Raw genomic sequence first — 25,977 nt, forward strand, 5'->3', positions numbered from 1 at the left:
ATTACAGTCGCCTGTTGACATCACCTATTTCAAATCACATCATTATATAATTGTTTTATCTCATTACTAGCCCTAAATTGCCCCAGTCCCAACTTTTTTTGGAATGCGTTGCAGGCCTGAAATGCAGGAATGGATGTATATTAACAAGAAATGAAGTTGACCAGATAAACCATGAAATATCGTGGGTTCATACTGTCTGCAATTAAATACAAGTCAAAGTAAATTTGGAAATGACTGGTTTCTTTTTCATTTGCATTTTCCATACCGTCCCGACTTTTTCTGATTTGGGGTTGTATGTTGCAGCCTTAAAGTCACAAGGCAAGGAAGTGAATGTGGAATATAGAGGAGAACAATCTGTGGATGGAACTTGAGCTCAAAAGGTTGGTCCAAAGTCCAATACAGATACAGTCTTTCCATTTCACTTTTCACATCAAGATAATCTCCATGAAAGCCTAATTTTTAACCTGCAAACATCTCACTTTTACCAAACTGATGAAATTCAGTCATCAGATGTTTGGTAATTGATGCCAGAACTTGAAAGCTAAGCTAAACGGATATTGTAAAGCAGACTGTGTATTCTGTGTGGATTTATGTGTTTGTGGGTGTGAAAGTATTTTGTCTTACATTTAGCAGCTGCTCGAAGGCGAACTGAAAGCCGGATTTGTAGTCCGTCGTCCCCTTCGCTTGCATGTGCGCCACCTTGTCTTTGAAGATCTTTTTGTTTCTCACATTAGCTTGGACCAGTGTCTTAAAGCATGAGACAACAGCATCTGCCTTTTCATTAAACTATGACAGAAAGATGAAAGAAGAGAGATAGAGAGCGCTATGAAAAAGGCAATTCAACTGTTTTCTTCAAAACACTCTAAATATCTAGAATAGGGCTGTCGAAGTTAACATGATAATAATAAGAAGAAACCTTTATTTGTCACATGCACACTTCAAGCACAGTGAAATTCATCCTCTGAATTTAACCCATCTGAAGCAGTGAACACACGCACACACTCAGAGCAGTGGGCAGCCACACCAGAGCGCCCGGGGAGCAGTCAGGGGTCAGGTACCTTGCTCAAGAGCACCTCAGCCCAAGGCCACCCCACATCAATCTAACTGCATGTCTTTGGACTGTGGGGGAAACCGGAGCACCCGGAGGAAACCCACGCAGACACAGGGAGAACATGCAAACTCTGCACAGAAAGGCCCTCGCCGGCCGCTGGGTTCGAACCCAGAACCTTCTTGCTGTGAGGCGACCGTGCTAACCACTACACCACCATGCCGCCCACATTAACGTAAATTCCTTTTAACGGCACTAATGTTTTTTGACGTACGATTAACGCATGCACATTCTGTGCCCCTCCCCCGTAGTTTGGGAAATCAGGAAGTGACGTAGCGTGAGCAAGCAATGTAGCGAGTAGCTGGTCGGTGTGAGTCGTGATAAATTGCACTTAGGTCCAGAATCAACTTATATTGTTGTATTCTGATTGTTTATATAAAATGTGTTTTTGCTTTTAACGGTCCAGAGGGGAGAAAAGAAGACGTGTTAAGGTCCAGGTGTGTGTGCAGGCTGCACGCTGGAGTGAGACTGAGTGTTTGTTTTATTCTGAGAAATGTGTGATTTATGTAAAAGTGTTTATAAATGCAGTTTTTGCTCATGAATGTACTGTATATTTACCAGTGAGTTACTGCATTTTACTGGAAAACATCTTTATGAGCTGTGCGGCTCAACAAATGTATTTCTTTGTATTTTGTATTTTTATTTTCTTTATTTATAGATCGCCACTACTGTTGTACAGAGTCTGCGTCACTGAGTTAGTTTAGTTTATTTTATTGCATAGTTTGAGGCTGGAAGTCAAGGACAGAATGAGAGGAAAATACTAGTGGTGAACTTTTACTATTAGAGCTGGGACTTGAGCTCAACCAAAGCTTAGCCAGACACACCAAAAAAGCAACAGGGCAAAGGATTTTGCAAGGGATTAGCGGCAGGCTGCCAGGTCACTCTGTTGTGTGTAGCTGTCGGTGTTGATTTTAAAAGTCACTAAGTAAATTACACAGGGAAATGAATACTTACAGTAAGTCTGAGTGAAAAATACTGTAGTGAGTGTGCATGGAAGAAGAGTCTGGAGACAGAAATCTTAGTTTTTCGGTCGTTAGCCTGTGCTACTTGCTCTCGATAGCACTGGCTTGACCGCTTTATTAGCATTCGCTAACACTACTGATGAACGCTACACTGGCAGGAAGGTGACTTCACTGCTGCGCTGATGGCGCTGACTCGTGATTAAGCTCACGTTGGCCTTCGAGGAGGCCTAGGGCGATAAATTTTTGATCCCTCCCACTATAAAATCTGGTTGGTTAACTAATCTGTCACGTCCTACATAAACATACCCGGCAATGAAGTCCTAACCAATGAGTGAGCCAGCGCTAAACTCTTCTCTGTCTAGAGACAACGAACAAAAAAATCTCATTGGATAACTCTAATGTTTTCAGGACAGTAACCCTTTCGTTGCTAAAGTAAATTTGATAGAAAATGAGGCCAAATTACAATTAAAAGCGAATAATTATCATGAAATTATGAAATTATGAAAGCAATTAATTACATAACATTTGAAATGCTGATATGTTTGGGCCTTCTCCGAAGGCCTACAAGGCCCTGACGGTTCCCCTCTGGAAAATACTATATTGTTTTATTCACACTGAATTGTGTTAAATCCTCAAAATTATAATGTTAATGCAACTTTATATTTTAAATGCAGTGGTGGGATAAAATACCCACAATTTTTTTTTTCTGTGTCCAGCCTTATCCTTCCTGACCTGGTCACATACATTTGCATAAAGCAAGCATATTTGTACACGCCCACTTCTGAAAAATTAGAAAAATATCCCTTTTGGGTACATTTATAACGGATAAAAAAAAAATATGTGCGATTAATTTGTGCGTGAGTTAACTATGGACAATAACGTGATTAATCATGATTTAATATTTTAATTGATTGACAGCCCTAATCTAGACATGCAAAAAGACATGTTCTTCTCAATCATTAGGTCTAAATATATCCTAATCTATTTTAACCCCTGCTCTTTTCCATCAGAATTGATTTAGATTGGAAATTGCACTTCATTTGCCAAAGCGGTGAATTAATCAGCTCGCACTAACCATAAAAAGCATGTAAAACACTTTAAACAGGATTTACAAAGCCAAGTTTAGAACTGTCAGCACAGAAGACAGCCAATCTCCATGCATGTATTGATGTGTGTGTGTGTGCTCATGTGTAGCTCCAATGCTGTCAGTTCTCATTGACTCACCTGCACAGTAACACCTGCTGCATCAGGCCGAGCCTTGCTCAAATGCCACCCGGGTGCGCTCTCTCTCTCTCTCTCTCTCTCTCTCTGTGTGTTTAGCTCTTGCCAGTAAACCCTATGTTCTACAGAAGAGCTACTTGTGCATACTTATGATTAGTTCTGCGCTTTAAAGCTATTTCTGTAAGAATTTTGATACTCGTTTCTCTTTTGAAGGTCAGGCTGCAAATGGACTGAATTTTTGGGTTAAGGGGAAAGCTATTCATATATTAAAGTTGCACAGTGTTGACATTTCTTTGTCATTTCATTTCTTTTTCATATCAAATGTCTGAGTGTATGCAAGTGTTTTATTTTCTTTCTATTCATACCAAGACTGTGAATAGAAAGAAAATAAAACGCGTGCATACACTCAGACATTTGATCTGGCTTAAGCTGGAGTTACTTGGATGAAGACAATAAATGCCAGGTTTGTAGTACTCGAGTCTGACTCATGCCCTAATTTTAATGACTCGTGACTCGGACTCAGACTTGTGCATTAACTGCATTCGGACTCATTTCTTTATTTTTTGTAACATGCCATAATAATTTGGCAGAAGATATTTATATCAACATCAATTTTTATACTAATTTCATGCAAGAGAATGCACATTCACCTGTTCATACGTCATGTCCAGGAACAAACTAATGTTAATGGCGCTAAAATGCCTGGAGAGAAGCCCCAGGATTGTCCGCTTTGCTTATACAGACTTCTCGTGCAGTGGGAAAAAATGCACTGCTGTGTGTTCCATATGTAGAAGAACTATCGAGGGGACGACCTTGAACTTCAATTGTTATTTGGTAAGACTCCACCCAGAGAAGGAAGTGACACGCTATGTTCATTGCTCTGTTGATAGCGGGGCTTGTATCGGACTCGACTCGGATCAATAGTGGACTCGACTCGAAATTTTCTTGAATGACGTGGACTTGAAAACTGGGGACTCGAGACTGGACCCAGACTCGAGGTTTAGTGACACTGGTTAATGCACTCTGGTGTAATTCAGATTACATGGGTATTTATTCAAACTCGTTTTCTGCTGCTGCGGATTCACCCTAGCCTGGGAAATCCCATGCTGCTTTGCACAATCATTCCGATCTGAAAAGACAGCATGGAAACTATGGTCTAAAGGCTCGCCTGAGTTAGGGAGCCAATCAGAGAGTGGGGAGGGGTGGAAAGACGGTGACGCGTACTACTCGACAAACGGAAGCTTGTAGTTTATTTGGGACTGTTTACGGATCACATTTAACATGGCGGCGAGCGATACGAACCAAACTTTCGATCAAGCTTTAGACACTGTTCTGAATAGTTTAGAGCGAAAGTTTGTTTTAAAAAAAAAGAACAGCGTTTGGCGTTACAGTCTTTCGTTGACACGAAGACAGATGCCTTTGCCTTGCTCCCGACAGGGTTTGGTAAAAGTCTCATTTACCAACTAGCCCCCTTAGTGGCTAAGCAGATGGGGTTTAGCCAAACCCCGGTCGTTGCGGTAGTCTTGCCACTGACTGCCTTGGTGGAAGACCAGGTAAAGGAGGCAGGCGATCTCGGGATTTCTGCGGCACAGCTTGGTCCAGAGCAGGAAAATGCTATCAAGAGTTGCCTCTTCGTCTTCTTCGTCGCTCTAACTACGTCACCGGGTACAACTGCCATGATTGGCCATGGGCTATGTATACGCCAAATGATAGACATTCGCAACGTCCAATAAACGGCCGTTGACAATCGTAAACCACACCTCCCCTACGAGAAATTCAATAGGCGGATTCCAGACCATATTTCACTTGTGATATGGTCTGGTGTTAACCAGACTAGATTCACCCCTGCTTCAAGCGACAATCTCACCCTGATATTGTCGATTCATACCCAAGAACTGCTGCCATCATCATAAAAACTGTCATCTGTTCATCCCAGGTTTCTTTGCTTTATCTTTGCTCACACTGAACAACTTTTCAACACACTCAGTGCCGTTTATCTTTATAGTATACTGTACAATTGTGGAAAAATAATGATTTACCGTATACTCCGGTGTCACCCAGAAAAAGATGGATTCCCTTTTGAGTCTGGTTCATCTCAAGGATTAGGATTAGGCTTGCTCATGCTGTCTCAAGCAGCTTTGCGTTTTCACTGCCCAATAGGGACCTAAATCTGCTTTTCTTCAAAGCATGTGATAGTGTTTACTGTTAAATGTTCTATACAGATTAAAAAAAATGAACTGATAGTTATACCTTTAACTTTTATAACTATATACAGTCAGTCCATAAGTATTTGGACAGCAACACATTTTCAGCCCATGTGAAACACTGCTGCCATCGTGTCTGACAGATGATGTGGTTAGCTTTGGATCATGAGCCCTTTCATTCCTTCTCCATACTCTTCTCTTCCATCATTCTGGTATGAGTTAATCTTGGGTTCATCTGTTCAAAGAATCTTGTCCCAGATCTGGGCAAGCTTTCAAGCAAGTCTAATCTGGCCTTTCTGTTCTTGAGCAGTACCAGTTGTTTGCATCTTGAGGTAAACCCTCAGCATTGACATTCATGAAGCCATCTCTTGATCGTAGACTTTGACAATTATACGCCTCCTCCTCGAGAGTCTTCTTGACTTGGCTAGATGTTGCGAAGGGGTTTTTCTTCATCAAGGAAAAAAATTCTGCGATCGTCCAGTTTAGTTGTCTTCAGTGGTGTTCCAGGCCTTTTGGTGTTGCTCAGCTCGTCAGTGCATTCCTTCTTTTTTGTTTTGTTTTTTCAAGCCCCCTTCACTTGCATCCACACCTCTTTGGATCGCATATTAAGAGTTCCTATGAACAGCTAGCAAATGGAAATTCAACACTTGAAATCAACTCCAGACCTTTGATCTAGGGCTGCACGATATCAGAAAAATATGCGATATTCGATAACATGACTGAATATCTCGATATCGATATGTATCACAATAATTAAATATATGTTTTTCTTACCTCTACTCGCCGTTCTGCCCTGTATCTAGCATTTAAAAAAACACCCAATGCATCGCTTCCATTCCAACATTATTTTTTATTGGAAAAACATTGCTACACCTGCAATGGTGTCCATCAATCATCTTTAAATCTCTTAATTTTTGTGAGCACAGCAGAAAATGTCTTAAGTTGAAGTAAACAAAAAACTGAAAACTACATTACATTAACATAAAGCATTCAAAATGGCAATTTCAGCGGCTCCCGGGAGATGAAGGTGAGCAACACAGATTCACCATAAACTCAAACACAATCTGTTAATAACACATGCGGGTGAGAGAGCAGTGGTGTGTGTGTGTGTGTGAGTGAGCGAGCGAGCGGTAGTGTGTGTGTGAGAGAGAGTGAGAGAGAGCGCGGTTTTATGTTTTTATGCTGCTGTACATCAGTGTTTGTCCCAGTGAGCCGCCCCACCACTGTTTTACAGGTACATGTCTTGCAAAGTACCTGAGTTTGCAGTACGTCATCCCTCCTGAATCCAAAGTACTTCCAAATAGCAGACGTGCATTTTTTTTTTTTTTGGAAACCAGTTCCTCCTCACACAAGTTTGTCTCACCACACTTGCTCCCGCCTTCCGCCATCACCACAAGGCTTTTACTTGTTTTGCAATAGGGGGCGGAGTTATCCCGCGGCGCTTGTTGACATTCAAATGTGATTGGACGGCACAGAAAAATGTGCCTTTTATCGAAATTTAAGTAATTTTTGCAGTATGTGTATCGCAAACTATGATATTGCGATATCGATACTTTTTCGATATATTGTGCAGCCCTACTTTGATCTCCTTAATTTGTCATGGAATAATGAGGAAACAGGCCATAACTTGAAGGCCATGAAACTGCTTATCAGTCAATTGTCCAGTGACTTTTGAGCCTGTCAAAATGGAGGGACGACAGAAAAAAAAGACTAATTCCTAAAGGGTTAATGCAATATTTTTGTTAAAACCCTTGAATTAAAGCTGAAAGTCTACACTTCAATCACATCTTGACTGCTTCATTACGTCCGACAACTTTACTGGAGGAGATCAGGTTTTCGCCTCTGTTTGTTTGTTTGTTCCCAACATAACTCAAAAAGTAGTGAACAGATTTTGATGAGATTTTGAGGAAAGGTGGGTCATAGGCCTTGGAACAACTGATTAGATTTTGATGCAAATCCAAATATGTAGCTGGGTGAAGGTACGCACTCTACCAACTGCTCTTCTAGTTTCAAATCTGTTGTGATTCTGTACAGAGGCAACAAGTGTTGCCAGGCAAAACAAACCTCACCCGGCAGCACTTGTTTTATACCTATATGTTGATAATGGTAATATTTCTCAATCATCAGCTGTCAGCTTATAGTTCCATGAAAATCCATGACCTTGAGTTTGACATTTCAAAGTCATTCAAGGTCAAAGATCATGGTGCCAAATGAAAGGCCATATGGCACTTCCTACAAGTTGATAATGGTAAATATCTGTCTACCATCAACCGTTTTCAAGTTACAGCCCTCTGAAAATCAGTGACCTGGAGTTTGACCTGTCAGGGTCACTCAAGGTCAAAAATCATGGTGCCAAATGAAAGGCCATATGCTCATAAGGGTAAACATTTGTCTATCGGCAACCGTTTTTGAGTTATAATGGAAAACATGTTATTTTGACCGAAAGGTTGACTTTTCCAGTGACCTTGACCTTCACCTTGACCCAATTACCTCCAAAATTTAATCAGGTAATCTACGGATAATTGCCCACCTACTCTGAAAATTTGAAGTCAATCGGTGCAACCGTCTAGACGCTAGATTGTTAACAGACAGACAAACAAACAAACAAACAAACCGCACTGATTACAATACTTCGCCCCACTTACTCCATCGTGGGTGAGGTAAAAATACAAAAACTAGGTCACTGTCCCAATACTTAAAGGGCCGACCGTATACATGTCATTGTTGAATACGCACTCTACAAAGTGCCAATACTCTCTCCAGTTATTTTGCACTTGTTTAGAGAAGCAGCTTTGTGACCAAAAGGTTGCCGGTTCGAGAATGGCTGAAGTGCCCTTGAGCAAGGCACCCAACCCCCAACTGCTCCCCAGGCTACTCTGGGTACATTGTACATCGCTGTAGGTTAATCTGGGACGGCCTTGGGCTGAGGTGCCCTTGAGCGAGGCACCTAACTTCCAACTGCTCCCCGGGCGCTGTTAGCACGGCTGCCCACTACTCTGGGTGTGTGTGTGTGCTCATTGCTCACGTGTGCGTATATGTGTGTTCACTGCTTCAGATGGGTTAAATGCAGAAAGGAAATTTCACAAGTGTGTGATGAATAAAGTTGTGTTTTATTTGTGCTTTCTTTCTTTCTGGATGAGTGTCTGCTAAATGCCATTAATATAATGTAACGTAATGTTTAAATCATAAAATTTCACGAAAATGTCAATTTTTTGAATAAACATTCATTTCAGCTGTTAGCACTGACATTTAGGTCATATCTAATGTATGAAAAGGGCAAGAAAACTGACCTGCACTTAAATTCACCAAAGTAAGCGTGGTAATATTTGCCTCATGCGTGTGTGTGTGTGTGTGTGTCTGTCTGTGTGTGTGTGTGTCCTTACCTGTGCCACATTTACATAATCATCATCAGACAGTGTGTCCAGCATCTCAATCACAGAGGTCTTCATCAACTTCAAAGTCAGTCCACTTACACTGCCACTCCTACACACACACACACACACACACACACACACACACACACACGCACACACCTTACAATGCATATTGTAAACAAATAATTTTTTTTTAAAAAAACCTTGAATACAACAATCATACAATTTCAATTAGAAGTCCATTAGGCAGTGTGCCATAAACAAGTCATTAGAACACACATTTTTCATTTTCTCACAAACCATTTGCCTTGTAATCGCAGCATGAGGAAACATATGGACCAAAAAGCTGTTGCTAAGCAGCACCTGTTGCTAAGCATCCTGCGTCGCTGTTTCTCAGCCATGTCCATCAAGTGCGAATTCTGAGCATGTGTCATTGTCACAAAAGCAAATGGAGGAGATAGGTGTGATGTGTACGCCACAAAAATGCAGAGGAGATTTAAAAATGCTTGTTTCAAATGAGGTTTAACAGAAAAACAACCAGACAAGAAGACAAATGTTTGGGAGCTCTCAGAATCAGATGACTTTGTTGTAGCAAAGGAAAAAGCAGAGAACATGGATACAAGACCATTATTTTCATACTGAACTGTACCAGCCTGCTTTGAAAAAAAAATATATACAACCCCGATTCCAAAAAAGTTGGGACAAAGTACAAATTGTAAATAAAAACGGAATGCAATGATGTGGAAGTTTCAAAATTCCAAATTTTATTCAGAATAGAACATAGATGACATATCAAATGTTTAAACTGAGAAAATGTATCATTTAAAGAGAAAAATTAGGTGATTTTAAATTTCATGACAACAACACATCTCAAAAAAGTTGGGACAAGGCCATGTTTACCACTGTGAGACATCCCCTTTTCTCTTTACAACAGTCTGTAAACGTCTGGGGACTGAGGAGACAAGCTGCTCAAGTTTAGGGATAGGAATGTTAACCCACTCTTGTCTAATGTAGGATTCTAGTTGCTCAACTGTCTTAGGTCTTTTTTGTCGTATCTTCCGTTTTATGATGCGCCAAATGTTTTCTATGGGTGAAAGATCTGGACTGCAGGCTGGCCAGTTCAGTACCCGGACCCTTCTTCTACGCAGCCATGATGCTGTAATTGATGCAGTATGTGGTTTGGCATTGTCATGTTGGAAAATGCAAGGTCTTCCCTGAAAGAGACGTCGTCTGGACGGGAGCATATGTTGCTCTAGAACCTGGATATACCTTTCAGCATTGATGGTGTCTTTCCAGATGTGTAAGCTGCCCATGCCACACGCACTAATGCAACCCCATACCATCAGAGATGCAGGCTTCTGAACTGAGCGCTGATAACAACTTGGGTCGTCCTTCTCCTCTTTAGTCCGAATGACACGGCGTCCCTGATTTCCATAAAGAACTTCAAATTTTGATTCGTCTGACCACAGAACAGTCTTCCACTTTTCCACAGTCCATTTTAAATGAGCCTTGGCCCAGAGAAGACGTCTGCGCTTCTGGGTCATGTTTAGATACGGCTTTTTCTTTGAACTATAGAGTTTTAGCTGGCAACGGCGGATGGCACGGTGAATTGTGTTCACAGATAATGTTCTCTGGAATTATTCCTGAGCCCATTTTGTGATTTCCAATACAGAAGCATGCCTGTATGTGATGCAGTGCCGTCTAAGGGCCCGAAGATCACGGGCACCCAGTATGGTTTTCCGACCTTGACCCTTACGCACAGAGATTCTTCCAGATTCTCTTTTGATATTATGCACTGTAGATGATGATATGTTCAAATTCTTTGCAATTTTACACTGTCGAACTCCTTTCTGATATTGCTCCACTATTTGTCGGCGCAGAATTAGGGGGATTGGTGATCCTCTTCCCATCTTTACTTCTGAGAGCCGCTGCCACTCCAAGATGCTCTTTTTATACCCAGTCATGTTAATGACCTATTGCCAATTGACCTAATGAGTTGCAATTTGGTCCTCCAGCTGTTCCTTTTTTGTACCTTTAACTTTTCCAGCCTCTTATTGCCCCTGTCCCAACTTTTTTGAGATGTGTTGCTGTCATGAAATTTCAAATGAGCCAATATTTGGCATGAAATTTCAAAATGTCTCACTTTCGACATTTGATATGTTGTTTATGTTCTATTGTGAATACAATATGAGTTTTTGAGATTTGTAAATTATTGCATTCCATTTTTATTTACAATTTGTACTTTGTCCCAACTTTTTTGGAATCAGGTTTGTGTGTATATATATATATATATATATAGTGGGGCAAAAAAGTATTTAGTCAGTCACCAATTGTGCAAGTTCTCCCACTTAAAAAGATGAGAGAGGCCTGTAATTTTCATCATAGGTATACCTCAACTATGAGAGACAAAATGAGAAAAAAAAATCCAGAAAATCATATTGTCTGATTTTTAAAGAATTTATTTGCAAATTATGGTGGAAAATAAGTATTTGGTCAATAACAAAAGTTCATCTCAGTACTTTGTTATATACCCTTTGTTGGCAATGACAGAGGTTAAACGTTTTCTGTAAGTCTTCACAAGGTTTTCACACACTGTTGCTGGTATTTTGGCCCATTCCTCCATACAGATCTCCTCTAGAGCAGTGATGTTTTGGGGCTGTCGCTGGGCAACACGGACTTTCAACTCCCTCCAAAGATTTTCTATGGGGTTGAGATCTGGAGACTGGCTAGGCCACTCCAGGACCTTGAAATGCTTCTTATGAAGCCACTCCTTCGTTGCCCAGGTGGTGCGTTTGGGATCATTGCCATGCTGAAAGATCCAGCCACGTTTCATCTTCAATGCCCTTGCTGATGGAAGGAGGTTTTCACTCAAAATCTCACGATACATGGCCCCATTCGTTCTTTCCTTTACACGGATCAGTCGTCCTGGTCCCTTTGCAGAAAAACAGCCCCAAAGCATGATGTTTCCACCCCCATGCTTCACAGTAGGTATGGTGTTCTTTGGATGCAACTCAGCATTCTTTCTCCTCCAAACACGACAAGTTGAGTTTTTACCAAAAAGTTCTATTTTGGTTTCATCTGACCATATGACATTCTCCCAATCCTCTTCTGGATCATCCAAATGCTCTTTAGCAAACTTCAGACGGGCCTGGACATGTACTGGCTTAAGCAGGGGGACACGTCTGGCACTGCAGGATTTGAGTCCCTGTCGGCATAGTGTGTTACTGATGGTAGCCTTTGTTACTTTGGTCCCAGCTCTCTGCAGGTCATTCACTAGGTCCCCCCGTGTGGTTCTGGGATTTTTGCTCACCGTTCTTGTGATCATTTTGACCCCACGGGGTGAGATCTTGCGTGGAGCCCCAGATCGAGGGAGATTATCAGTGGTCTTGTATGTCTTCCATTTTCTAATAATTGCTCCCACAGTTGATTTCTTCACACCAAGCTGCTTACCTATTGCAGATTCAGTCTTCCCAGCCTGGTGCAGGTCTACAATTTTGTTTCTGGTGTCCTTTGACAGCTCTTTGGTCTTGGCCATAGTGGAGTTTGGAGTGTGACTGTTTGAGGTTGTGGACAGGTGTCTTTTATACTGATAACGAGTTCAAACAGGTGCCATTAATACAGGTAACGAGTGGAGGACAGAGGAGCCTCTTAAAGAAGTTGTTACAGGTCTGTGAGAGCCAGAAATCTTGCTTGTTTGTAGGTGACCAAATATTTTACAGAGGAATTTACCAATGAATTCATTAAAATCCTACAATGTGATTTCCTGGATTCTTTCCCCCCATTCTGTCTCTCATAGTTGAAGTGTACCTATGATGAAAATTACAGGTCTCTCTAATCTTTTTAAGTGGGAGAACTTGCACAATTGGTGGCTGACTAAATACTTTTTTGCTCCACTGTATATACATAAGGGTTTGTTTCCAGCATTCATTGGATTGACCAACACACAGTAAAATGAGAAAATCCAAGGAGCTCAGTACAGATCTGAGAAAGAGGATTGCCAATATACACAACTCCGGAATGTCTCTTGGAGCCATTTCTAAACAACTGCAAATTCCAAGATCAGTTCAAACAATTGTATGCAAGTTACTGTGAGGTGTAGTCACTTTGCCAAGCCACTTTGCTTCAAGAAAACCCAAACTGTCACCCTCAGCTGAAAGGAAATTGGTTTGGATGGTCAGGAACAACCCAGGAACCACCATGGCACAGCCCTGCCATGAACTAGAAGCTGGTTGATGACTGTCTACAGTGCAGATCACCATGGACTAAGAGGCTGCTATCCAAGAAATAACCCCCTGCTCCAAAATTGACACCTTCAAGCTTAACTAAAGTTTGACGCTGACCACACGGACAAAGAAAAAAGCCTTCTGGAGGATAGCTGTATGGTCAGATGAGACAAAAATTGAGTTGTTTGGCCACAATGACCACCATGTACAGAGGGACACTGTACCAGCTGATGGTGGTTATAGGATCATCATGCTCTGGGGCTGTTTTGCTGCCAGTGGAACTGGCTCATTGCACAAAGTGGATGGAATAATGAAGGAGGAGGACTACCTCAGAATTCTTCAGCATAAACCATCAGAAACATGAACCTGACTTGGGACTTACAACAGGACAATGAACCCAAACACGCATCAGAGCTGGTTGTGGAGGATAAAGCAGGCTAACATTAAGCTTAAAACAAGTCCTGACTTCAACCCTATTGAAAATATATGGACCGTGCTTATAAGTCGAGTCCATGCCAAGAAAAAAAAAAATTTAACTGAACTCCACCAATTCTACCATGAAGAGTCGTGAAATATCCAACCAGAATTCTGCCAGAAGCTTGTTCATGGTAAACAAAAATGTTTGGTCAAGGTGAATCTTGCAAAAAAACATTTTACCCAAATATTAGGTGTGCTGTATGTATGTTTTTGACCCTGTACGTACAATTTTGACCCTGTGTTGATTTCAGAAAACCCAAAGAAAATTAAAACTTGTGCACCAAATTCTAATGTTTTTTTAACTAAATATGTATGCTGTACATTCTGCCACGGAAAAAGAACAGTTCAAAGAAATGACTGAAAGCCCAAATATTGCCCTGACATTCATATCCAAGATGACATTCATGTCACTGTATGTAAACTTCTAACCACAACTGTATCTATTTTTTTCCAGATTGTATCAGTTCATGCCTCTGAATATAAAAGTTGTGATCTTGATTAGTTATATAGTTCTCTTTCGTCTAATTGCCCTGATTTCCCATGTTGTTCTGCATTTCTGTTCCTGATGATAATGACATGCACACTATAGCATGCTGTAATGAACATTTATTTTTGGTTACTAAGATCTTTTAGGGGATAAAGACAACAGTAATTGCATTTCAGTCTTTTTTTTTTTTTTCATTGAGCAAAGACAACTTTGTACTTTGGAGAGCACACTTGCTGAAGGATAGAGGGATTCTTTCATTTTACACCTAATTACTGGAAAGCCATGGAAGATTCCCAGAGGAATAAGCTCTACTTTGCTTCAGTCACTGACAGTAATGTCTGATTTAAGTAGGTTTACAGAACACATCTGGACCCTGCTTCACCAAGGAATGAAACCTTTTGCACGGTCTGGGACTCACCATTCTTATTTCTGTTAAAGATTCTTTAGACGATTAATTCTTGCCATGGAATTTGCAGATAACTCTCTCTTAAAGTTAATAAGACGTACAAATGTAGTTTATGTTTGAGAGAAACCGCAAAGAGTGAAGAACATACACTATTTCAGAGGAACACCTGTACCCCTGCTTATTTAAGCAATTGTCCAATCAGCCAGTCGTGTGGCAGCAGCACAATGCATAAAAATCATTCAGAGACACATTTAGTTAACGTTCGCATCAAATATCAGATCTCTGTGACTTTCACTGTTGGAGGGATGTTGGTACCAGAAGGGATAGTTTGAATTTTTCCAGAAACTTCTGGTTTCCTTGGATTTTCACAAACAACAATCTGTAGAGTTATACAGAACAGTGTAGGGGGAAAAAAATCTAGTGAGCGGAAATTCCTCGGGCAGAAAAAAATTATTGATGAGAGAAAACAGATGAGAATGACCAGACTGATTTGAGCTGCCAGGGACTCAAATCATCTCTCATTATAATAACATTTCTCAGTTTCAGCGTTTGATATGTTGTCTTTGGAGTATTTTCAATGAAATATAGGGTTTCCATGATTTGCAAATCATCACATACTCCGTGTCCGAAATCGCTCCCTACTCACTATACAGGGCACTATATAGTAGGGACGCCATTTTGTAGTGCTGTCCGAAACCTGAGTGAGGATTATTTACACCCTATATAGTGCACTCAAAGTATCCCACAATGCATCACAAAAAGTAGTGTACAACGATAGTCCTGAACCAAAGCAATATATCCCATCATGCATTGCAGTCGAGCTGAAAGAAATCAAATTAAAAGTCTCAAATCTGATTTAATAAAAGACAGTGGCAAAGAAGAAAGTATTTAGCCTTGATTTAAAAAAAAAACTGAAAGATACAGGTACTTTGTATTTATTAATGTGGGAAATGCGCTCAGTAAAATATGGATTTATCACAAAAAATGCATGCATTTATTATTTTGAAAACCCACCAGCCGACTGATCTGGCAAGTTTTAATTGTGCAACAGTAATGACTTAAATACCAGCATGACAGACTAGTGTCCGAAAGCATTTTTTCATTTTACCAATGAGCTCACTGTATAGTCCTCTATATAGTAATTCCCTATATAGGGAGTAGTGAACGAGTGAGCGATTTTAGACACAGGGATTGTGTTTCATACAACTTCCAAACTTTTTGGAATTGAGGTTCTGTATGTACATGTGTGTGTGTGTGTGTGTGTATATACATACATACACACACACACATATATATATATATATATATATATATATATATATATATATATAAAGTTGGAATATTTTCCAAAATGCAATAAAAACAAAAATCTGTGATTTGTTAATTCGTGTGAACCTGCATTTCACTGACAAAAGTCCAAAGAAAAGATTTTCAATCATTTTACTGAACATATTACAATGGTGCTTGAAAGTTTGTGAACCCTTTAGAATTTTCTATATTTCTGCATAAATATGATTTAAAACATCATCAGATTTTCACACAAGTCCTAAAAGTAGATAAAGAGAACCCAGTTAAACAAATGAGACAAAAATATTATACTTGGTCATTTATTTATTGACGAAAATGATCCAATATTACATATCTGTGAGTGGCAAAAGTATGTGAACCTTTGCTTTCAGTATCTGGTGTGACCCCCTTGTGCAGCAATAACTGCAACTAAACATTTCCGGTAACTGTTGATCAGTCCTGCACACAGGCTTGGAGGAATTTTAGCCCATTCCTCCGTACAAAACAGCTTCAACTCTGGGATGTTGGTGGGTTTCCTCACATGAACTGCTCACTTCAGGTCCTTCCACAACATTTCGATTGGATTAAGGTCAGGACTTTGATTTGGCCATTCCAAAACATTAACTTTATTCTTCTTTAACCATTCTTTAGTAGAACGACTTGTGTGTTTAGGGTCGTTGTCTTGCTGCATGACCCACCTTCTCTTGAGATTCAGTTCATGGACAGATGTCCTGACATTTTCCTTTAGGATGCACTGGTATAATTCAGAATTCATTGTTCCATCAGTGATGGCAAGCTGTCCTGGCCCAGATGCAGCAAAACAGGCCCAAACCATGATACTACCACCACCATGTTTCACAGATCATGGGATAAGGTTCTTATGCTGGAATGCAGTGTTTTCCTTTCTCCAAACATAACACTTCTCATTTAAACCAAAAAGTTCTATTTTGGTCTCATCCGTCCATAAAAATTTTTCCAATAGCCTTCTGGCTTGTCCACATGATCTTTAGCAAACTGCAGATGAACGGCAATGTTCTTTTTGGAGAGCAGTGGCTTTCTCCTTGCAACCCTGCCATGCACACCATTGTTGTTCAGTGTTCTCCTGATGGTCAAGTCATGAACATTAACATTAGCCAATGTGAGAGAGGCCTTCAGTTGCTTAGAAGTTACCCTGGGGTCCTTTGTGACCTCGCTGACTATTACACGCCTTGCTCTTGGAGTGATCTTTGTTGGTCGACCACTGCCGGGGAGAGTAACAATGGTCTTGAATTTCCTCCATTTGTACACAATCTGTCTGACTGTGGATTGGTGGAGTCCAAACTCTTTAGAGATGGTTTTGTAACCTTTTCCAGCCTGATGAGCATCAACAATGCTTTTTCTGAGGTCCTCAGAAATCTCCTTTGTTCGTGCCATGATACACTTACACAAACATGTGTTGTGAAGATCAGACTTTGATAGATCCCTGTTCTTTAAATAAAACAGGGTGCCCACTCACACCTGATTGTCATCCCATTGACTGAAAACACCTGACTCTAATTTTACCTTCAAATTAACTGCTAATCCGAGAGGTTCACATACTTTTGCCACTCTTCGATACGTAATATTGGATCATTTTCCTCAATAAATAAATGACCAAGTATAATATATTTTTTCTCATTTGTTTAACTGGGTTCTCTTTATCTACTTTTAGGACTTGTGTGAAAATCTGATGTTTTAGGTCATATTTATGCAGAAATATAGAAAATTCTAAAGGGTTCACAAACTTTCAAGCACCACTGTCATTGTATTTTGTAAACATAAGTGAAGTTAAAATGTAATGCCTGCAACACACTCAAAAAAAGTTGGGACAGAGTTAAAATAAGGCTGAAAAATTCAAGGATATTCAAGTAACTCCATTTTGGAAGATTCCACAATAAGCAGGTTAATTGGTAACATGATTCATTATAAAACGAGCAGCACCAAAGGCTCAGTCTTTGCAAGCAAAGATGGGTCGTGGCTCACTCCTTTGTGCCAAAATTCGTGAGATCATTGTTAGTCAATTCAAAATGAACATTTCTCAGTGTAAGATTTTAGGTCTTTCAAAATCTACAGTACATAATATTGTGAAAAGATTCAGGGAATTCGGAGACATCTCAGTGTGTAAAGGGCAAGGTCGGAAACCACTGCTGAATGTGCCTGACCTTTGAGCCTTCAGGTGGCACTGCCTGAGCAACTGTCATGCTAACGTGACAGATATAGCCACATGGGCTCGGGAATACTTCGGAAAACTGTTGTCACTTAACACAGTCTGCCGCTGTATCCAGAAATACAACTGGAAACTGTATTATGCAAGGAGGAAGCCATTCATCAATTCTATGCAGAAATGCTGTCGATTTCTCTGGACCCGAACTCATCTCAGACGGACCAAAAGAAAGTGGAAATGTAGGCTGTGGTCAGATGAGTCCACATTTCAGCTCGTTTTTGGGAAAACCAGATGTTGAGTTCTCAGTGCCAAAGGTGAACATGACCATCCAGTTTGTTATCAGAGGAAGGTGCAAAAGCCAGCATCTGTGACGGTATCGGGGGGGGGGGGGGGGGAGCAGTGCCCATGACATGGGTGAGATATATATTGGGACTTTAGAGAGACATATTCATCAAGGCAATGTCTTTTCCTGGGAAGTCCATGCTTATTTCAGCAGGACAATGCCAGGCCTCATTCTACAACAGCATGGTTTTGTAGACAGAGTGCGTGTGCTTGACTGGCCTGCTGCCAGTTCAGATCTGTCTCCTATTGAGAATGTATGGCACATCATGAAAAGGAGAATCGGACAATGGCAACCACAGACTGTTGAGCAGCTGAAGTCTTGTATCAACCAAGAATGGACAAAAATTCCAATTGCAAAACTGCAACAATTAGTATCCTCATTTCCCATACGATTAAAAAGTGTTATTAAAAGGAAAGGTGATGCAATACAATGGTAATAATGCCTCTGTCCCAACTTTTTTTGAGTGTGTTGCAGACATCAAATTCTAACGTCGTTTATGTTTACAAAATACAATTAAGTTGGTCAGTAAAACTATTAGAAATCTTTTCTTTGTACTTTTGCCAGGTAAATAAAGGTTCACGTGAATTAACAAATATTTTTGTTTTGGAAAATATCCCAACTTTTCTGGAAATGGGGTTAGTATGTATATATGTAATGTACAGTACAAATGGCACAGATAATGAAGTACAACAGAGAAAAGATGCCTTCAGAAATAATGAAATTAAAAGTTTCTGTATAAAAAATACTATAAACAGCAGTAAGCCATAAAACATTCAATATTTAGTGTGAGACAACCCTTCGCTTTAAAAAAAAATCGTAGTCTCAGGTACAGTGAGTGTAGTTTCATAAGGAAATGAGCTGGAGGTTTTAATGAGCATCTTACAGAACCAGCCACAGTTCTTCTGGACATTTTGACTGTCACACTCGCTTCTTAATGTTGCAGCAAAACCCAGCATATATATATATATATATATATATATATATATATATATATAGAGAGAGAGAGAGAGAGAGAGAGAGAGAGAGCACCATTTTGGCAAGTCGTATGTACCCTTCAGTATATTCCACTGTTTGTGTTGTGTGTACGTGTCAGTGCACAAAACACCTTATTCCTATTATGTATTGCTCTCTATTCTATAACTTCTGCAGATTTATCAGCAATTCATATTGTATTTCACAAAGTCAATCCCATTTTTCATTGCAAGTAGCATCTAAAGCATTTTCCAGGGAGCACAATAACATTGTGATATGAAAAATGTGGGCCAGCATCTTCGTATAAAGTGATGAAATGCTTGATCTGTGGCTTTTTATTACACCAACAGGTGGCACTAGAGCACCACATCCATTTTTGTGTCAGTGTGTGTTTTTGAAATCAGAGCGAGTGTGTGCGCGCGTGTGTGGTGGGAATACTTACACATCCACAATGATGACCATATCTTTAGGAGAAGAGGCGCCCTGAATGTACCTGTTAACACAGAAATGAAACTAAAAATTGGTTTTCAGATATGGCAAACCCATTTAACTGACTTCTCTACTTGTTACCTTCAGGCCTTAAATGTAATACATTCTAAACCAACAAAGCTGTTGCCTCAGACTCCAACACTAGACTATACAGCAGAGGTCAGAGAACAAGGACATGCTATTATTGATGTGAAACACCATTTTTACATGGTGCTGCTGATGCATTGTGTGTGTGTGTGTGTGTGTGTGTGTGTGTGTGTGTGTGTGTGTGTGTGTGTGTGTGTGTGTGTGCGTGCGTGCGTGCGTGCGTGCGCTCATCTCAACAACCTGGCGAACACCTGGGCTGAATATTGCGGTAGTGTCACTCAGCTGACAAATATGTGCATTGTATTGATGGAATGTCATTATCTTGCATAAGCAGGTTGCTGAATGCTTTTTCTCATTACAGCTACACTGAGCAAGTGAAGATAAAATATCTGTAAAGGTAAAATCTGGTGAATATCAAACTAAAGAGCAGCACTGTTTATCGACATTGTGTTTGTTTTTCTGCCTTTTACTTTATATCCACTCAATTTGTGCACAAACAGAAAAGCATTTGTTTAATCCAGCTGGTGTACGTTGGTCCCAGTTTCTCCCTTTCAACAGTGTCGCATAGTAAAAAGCTACTTGATTAAGTGCTCCCCTTGTTAATAATCTTGATCTTGCTAAATGTGAGCGAGTCGGTTACATGTTATTTCAGTGAAGGGGTTCATGTCTAAAACCTGGAGATGCGTATTACTTGAAAGTAAAAAATAAATAAATATAGTCATAAGCAGCGATGAAGGACCCAAGCACCTCCAGTATCCCAAATCTGGCATGAATCCAACAAACTGCCTAGGAGGACAATGTCAAAATGTAACACGTTTCAAAACGCACAAAACCAAAAATAACTCACTTCCTGTTGAGTACGGCTAATATTCAAAATACAATTTTGTTCATCTTGGGGCACCCCATACACCTACCAAATTTGACACGGCTAGGTGAAACTATATACCGGGCAAAAGTCTCAATGACATGTCGGGACACTATGGAGTCCCCCGGACACACCTGAGGCCAAGCCTCTACTGCTGAATAGCGGTGGCCAGGACTGATGTGTGTACCAAATTTCATGAGTTTTCGCCCATGGGAACCACCTCAAAAATGGCCAGGTGTTGAAGATAATAAGTATAAGGGGCGGCACGGTGGTGTAGTGGTTAGCGCTGTCGCCTCACAGCAAGAAGGTCTGGGTTCGAGCCCCGTAGTCGACGAGGGCCTTTCTGTGTGGAGTTTGCATGTTCTCCCCATGTCCGCGTGGGTTTCCTCCGGGTGCTCCGGTTTCCCCCACAGTCCAAAGACATGCAGGTTAGGTTAACTGGTGACTCTAAATTGACCGTAGGTGTGAATGTGAGTGTGAATGGTTGTCTGTGTCTATGTGTCAGCCCTGTGATGACCTGGCGACTTGTCCAGGGTGTACCCCGCCTTTCGCCCGTAGTCAGCTGGGATAGGCTCCAGCTTGCCTGTGACCCTGTAGAACAGGATAAAGCGGCTAGAGATAATGAGATGAGATGAGAAGAAGTATAAGAAGTAGAATCCTTGGGAAAACAATAGAACCTTGCACCTTGGTGCAGCGCCCTCTTGTGGACACCGGAGGCTGCGCCCCTCCGGTGCTTGGGCCCTAATTAAAAAGATTTATCCTTCAGTAGTGAGGAATGGTAGAGCAGTGTGTTCAGTCCTGAACTTTATTTTTGGGTTACTATCTGTGTGGAGTTTCACGTGTTCTCACTGTGTTTGTGTTGGTTTCCAGCAGGTTCTCTGGTTTCCTCCCACCTCCAAAAAACATGCAGGTGGACTGGCGATGATAAAATTGTTCCCATATGTGAATGTGTGCTCGCATTGTGGCTGTGATGGACTGCCATAATTCATGGTGTTCCCAGGGATAGGTTCCAGATGCACTGCAACCGTAACCAGGCTAAAGCGTTTGCTAAAGATGAATAAACAATTATAATTTAACAGTATTTCTTTTAGCCCATGATTATTTAACAGCAGGAAACAGAGTGATGTGCGCAGCTGGTATTTCATTTTAGAACATAAAGCCATATTGTAGTGTTTAGGATGGCATAGTCCTTGGGTCAATAAAACCAGCCCTGACTATCTTTACACAAGACTCTTGTTTCAACAGATCTTCCATATGGACCTGTTCGGCACAGAAAACTGCTGCTCAGTACAGAAGAACCGTTTCACTGGGATACTTTAATGACATATGCACGCACCAACTGGTTTTGCATTGTGTTTACCACTGGTTTTTACACATTCTTATGGGCAGAATTGGGATTATCTTTTACATTCTGTATAATGTGGACTGTATCACTTCCTGTCTTCACTGTTGTCTTGGTGATTCGTCCTAGACCTGATTTAGTAGCACAGCAGTGGTGAACCATTACTATTAGAGCTGGGACTTGAGCTCAGCCAAAACTTAGCCAGACACACCAAAAAAGCAACAGGGCAAAGGATCTTGCAAGGGATTAGCGGCAGGCTGCCAGGTCGCTCCGTTGTGTGTAGCTGTCGGTGTTGATTTTAAAAGTCACTAAGTAAATTACACAGAGAAATGAATACTTACAGTAAGTCTGAGTGAAAAATACTGTAGTGAGTGTGCGTGGAAGAAGAGTCTGGAGACAGAAATCTTAGTTTCTCGGTCGTTAGCCTGTGCTACTTGCTCTCGATAGCACTGGCTTGAGCGCTTTATTAGCATTCGCTAACACTACTGATGAACGCTACACCAGCTGGAAGGTGACTTCACTGCTGCGCTGATGGCGCCGACTCGCTGTTAAGCTCGCGTTGGCCTTCGAGGAGGCCTAGGGCGATAAATTTTTGGTCCCTCCCACTATAAATCAAAATCTGATTGGTTAATTCATCTGTCACTTCCTATATAAACATACGCTGCCATGGCCTTCTGTCCTAGAAATGAAGTCCTAACCAATGAGTGAGCCGGCGCTAAACTCTTCTCTGCCTAGAGACGACAAACAAACAAAAAAATCTCATTGGATAACTCGAGTTTAATGTTTTCAGGACAGTGACCCTTTCATTTCTGAAGCAAATTCGATAGGTCAAATAAGATTTAGAAGAGAATCATTATCATGAAATTATGAAAGCAATGAAAAGAAATTAAATATAACATTTGAAATATTTGGACCTTCTCTGAACGCCTACAAGGCCCTGACGGTTCCCCCTTCTGAAGTACAGATGGTAAAAGGAACCATAATCCTTTACAAGGCATGAAGCAGCCAGTGAGCTATATATTTATCGAAGCTAACCGAAGGTGCATTCTGACCAAATCAGCATCTTGCTTGTTTACAACAACAAAAAGTAAAGCCAGACCGGACAGGCTTCATCAAACCGCATACAAACATTTCAGCCGGTCTGTCCATCTCCTGACGTTTTTCTGCCAGCGTTAGCATGTTGTGCTCAGGAGGAAGAGAGCCTCGTCTCTCAGTGACAGCCACGGAGGCAGCCGTTTTCAGCACAGAGCCGATCCAGAGGACAGGCAGTGAGAGATGTACGGCATCGCTATGAAGGACCTAACCGGTGTCTGTCCACAACTGATAGAGAGTGACATATAGACTCAGATAGAGGAAAAGACAAAAATGGGGGGGAGAAACATGCACAGACTTTCCGTAAGCAATTAAAAACACATTACGCATGACACAATCGGTGCTGAGAGCCAGATGGATGTGGGCTGTGCATTTGGTATCGCTGTCGTCAGAGGAAAATTGGGAAATATTGTACTGTGTCTGTATTGTGAGCTAATTGATTGTCAGAGGAACCGTCTCAAAGGCCATGATAGAATTCCAGAAGCTTTCTCAACTGCCTGGGGCCTCATCCATGATAATTAGCCTGCTGACCTGATGTGAAGAGGCGTTCTGAAGCCTGCACGACGAACCCTTAGCTCTGAGACAAACCTAGCTCGTAACATCACTTGAGAGCTCATGGCTTTGAAAGAGGACTGCTGTGCTGAGTGAGAAGGGATGCGGATGAATTGCTGTAGGATCCTCATTCTGAATATGCTTTTAGTTTGGGGGAGGAATAAGAGACGGAAAGGAGGAATTCAATTATTTCTGATAATAGCGAGTGCGACATCAAAGTTAGGCCATGCACTAGTTTCTCGTGACCTGCATTGACGTTCAGAAATCGGCACACTGTAGCCATGAAGCGGGCTGGCTCAACTTTTATCTGTTTAATTAGTGGAATCTTTCATTTGAACACATCACTGTGTGTGTGTGTGTGTGTGTGTGTGTGTGTGTGTGTGTGTGTGTGTGTGTGTGTGTGTGAGAGAGAGAGAGAGAGAGAGAGAGACAGAGGATGTGCCAGTGTGTGCCCGTGCATACTACACACATGCTTCGAAATTCTCAATACGCTTCGAAATTCTGAGCTCAGATGCAGCCTTCTGTCTGCAAAAAAAAACAACATCGTAGCAAGTAAACACATCTTCAGTGTAATCAGATTGATCCAGTGTTCTATTCCCTTCTAGCGGGTTTCACTCATTTGGTTTGATAGCATGCAATATTGTTAGCATATCACTTATCCTACAGGTATTACATCACTCTACCCAATGGAGAATGAGCGTTGAGTTGAATATGGTTTACAATATTGCATGGCAGGCTTCAAGTACTTGAGCCCGACTCGTGTGCTAATTTTAAGGAATCGTGACTTGACTTGGACTCGGACTCGTGCATTAACTGCATTCGGACTCATAAACTGGAGACGAGGACTCTGATTTTTTTCTTTATTTTTTGTAACATGCCATAATAATTTGGCATAAGATATTTATATCTACATTAATCTTTGTATTTATTTTGTGCAAGAGTGTCACACCTGTGCGCCTTGGCGCGTGCGTCAGATAGACTCTCGGGTGCGCTCCAGACAGCGCGTGCACCAAGCGGACTCTTGCACGTGCGCCGTAAACGTTTTGCACCTGCACAGGATTAAGGTGCAATCAGTGCACCAATATAAAAACTGTGAAAACGCACTTACTTTGCGAAGTATTGAGTTGTGTTGCTGACACATTACCGAGCCTTATTTCCTTGTTTGGTTTCCTGATCCCTGTTTTCCTGTTTCTTGTCTTTGATTCTGCCAAGTCTACGATACCCTGTTTGTGCCTCGCTTGACCTATCGCCTGTTTCACTGTTTTACGATTTTGCCTGACGTTCTGGATTGTTTATGTCTTCGCTTGTATTAATAAACACACCTTCTGCACTTACATCCGTCTCCCAACCATCTCTGACAGAATACTTCACACTCCTTGACAAAGAGAATGCACATTCACCTGTTCATACGTCATGTTCAGGAACAAACTAATGTTAATGGCGCCGAAACAGCCACCGTCAAATGGTGCGGTTGGAGTCTTGTTCTCGGACTCGATTCGGAATTTTTTTTAATGACTTGGACTTGACTCGAACTTGAACACTGGGGACTCGAGACTGGACTTGGACTTGATGTTTAGTGACTTGACTACAACACTGTTGCATGGTTGTCAAGACAACATGCCGTCACATGTTGGAGACATAAAACTTCCATGCTACTGAGCGACTGTGACAATTTGTAAACAAACATGGCCACCAGATTTGCTTTGTTAAATACGGAAGATTTTGAGAGAATTTTGAAAGAGAAAGACGTGTTGAACACCCGAAAGGAATGTATAATAATAATAATAATAATAATAATAATACTGGCTAGCTTTTTTTTGTGGTATATCAGATCTATTCCATTCAGCTAGCATGATACTGAACTCGTCTTTGACTTGTTCAATGTCACACTAGCTGAATGGAATAGATCTGATATACCACTCAACGCCAGCCAATATTATTGAAAAAAAATCAAACCAAATATAAGCTTATTAAACTTATTTCTAGACATGCTTTACAAATTTTAAGCTTGAAATAATTTTGTTCTATAGGCAGACAATTTTTCTCATTTGAAACATTTATTTCTCGAAAGCAGCAACATGATCTACCAAAAGAATAAGAACATTTCAAGCTGGTATTGATCCAAAGCATCTCCAACCAGGCTGAATAATCTTAGATGAGAACTTTTTGATAAATCCGTCCAAACAGTTTCATTTTTACCATGAATCCATGCTGCAGTTTGCTTTTGTCAACACCACACTGAGTCTTTGTAGAAAGATAAGGTTGCATTCACACAACTACAGCCCTATAATTACTTACAACAAA

General features: G+C 40.9%; 1 protein-coding gene across 1 annotated transcript in view; it reads right to left on the bottom strand.

The window, feature by feature from the left end:
* The window catches only part of cacna2d2a (calcium channel, voltage-dependent, alpha 2/delta subunit 2a), a 697,573-nt gene that overhangs the window by 139,601 nt on the left and 531,995 nt on the right, over positions 1–25,977 (bottom strand). The window contains exons 9-11 of the mRNA XM_060919306.1: positions 19,689–19,739; positions 8,879–8,978; positions 625–786 (exon numbers count right to left, since the gene is read on the bottom strand). Coding sequence (XP_060775289.1) covers positions 625–786; positions 8,879–8,978; positions 19,689–19,739 — 313 coding nt within the window. The remainder of the gene's footprint in view (positions 1–624; positions 787–8,878; positions 8,979–19,688; positions 19,740–25,977) is intronic.

The sequence above is a fragment of the Neoarius graeffei genome, chromosome 4 (assembly GCF_027579695.1).
Source record: "Neoarius graeffei isolate fNeoGra1 chromosome 4, fNeoGra1.pri, whole genome shotgun sequence".
In the NCBI taxonomy this organism is placed as follows: domain Eukaryota; kingdom Metazoa; phylum Chordata; class Actinopteri; order Siluriformes; family Ariidae; genus Neoarius; species Neoarius graeffei.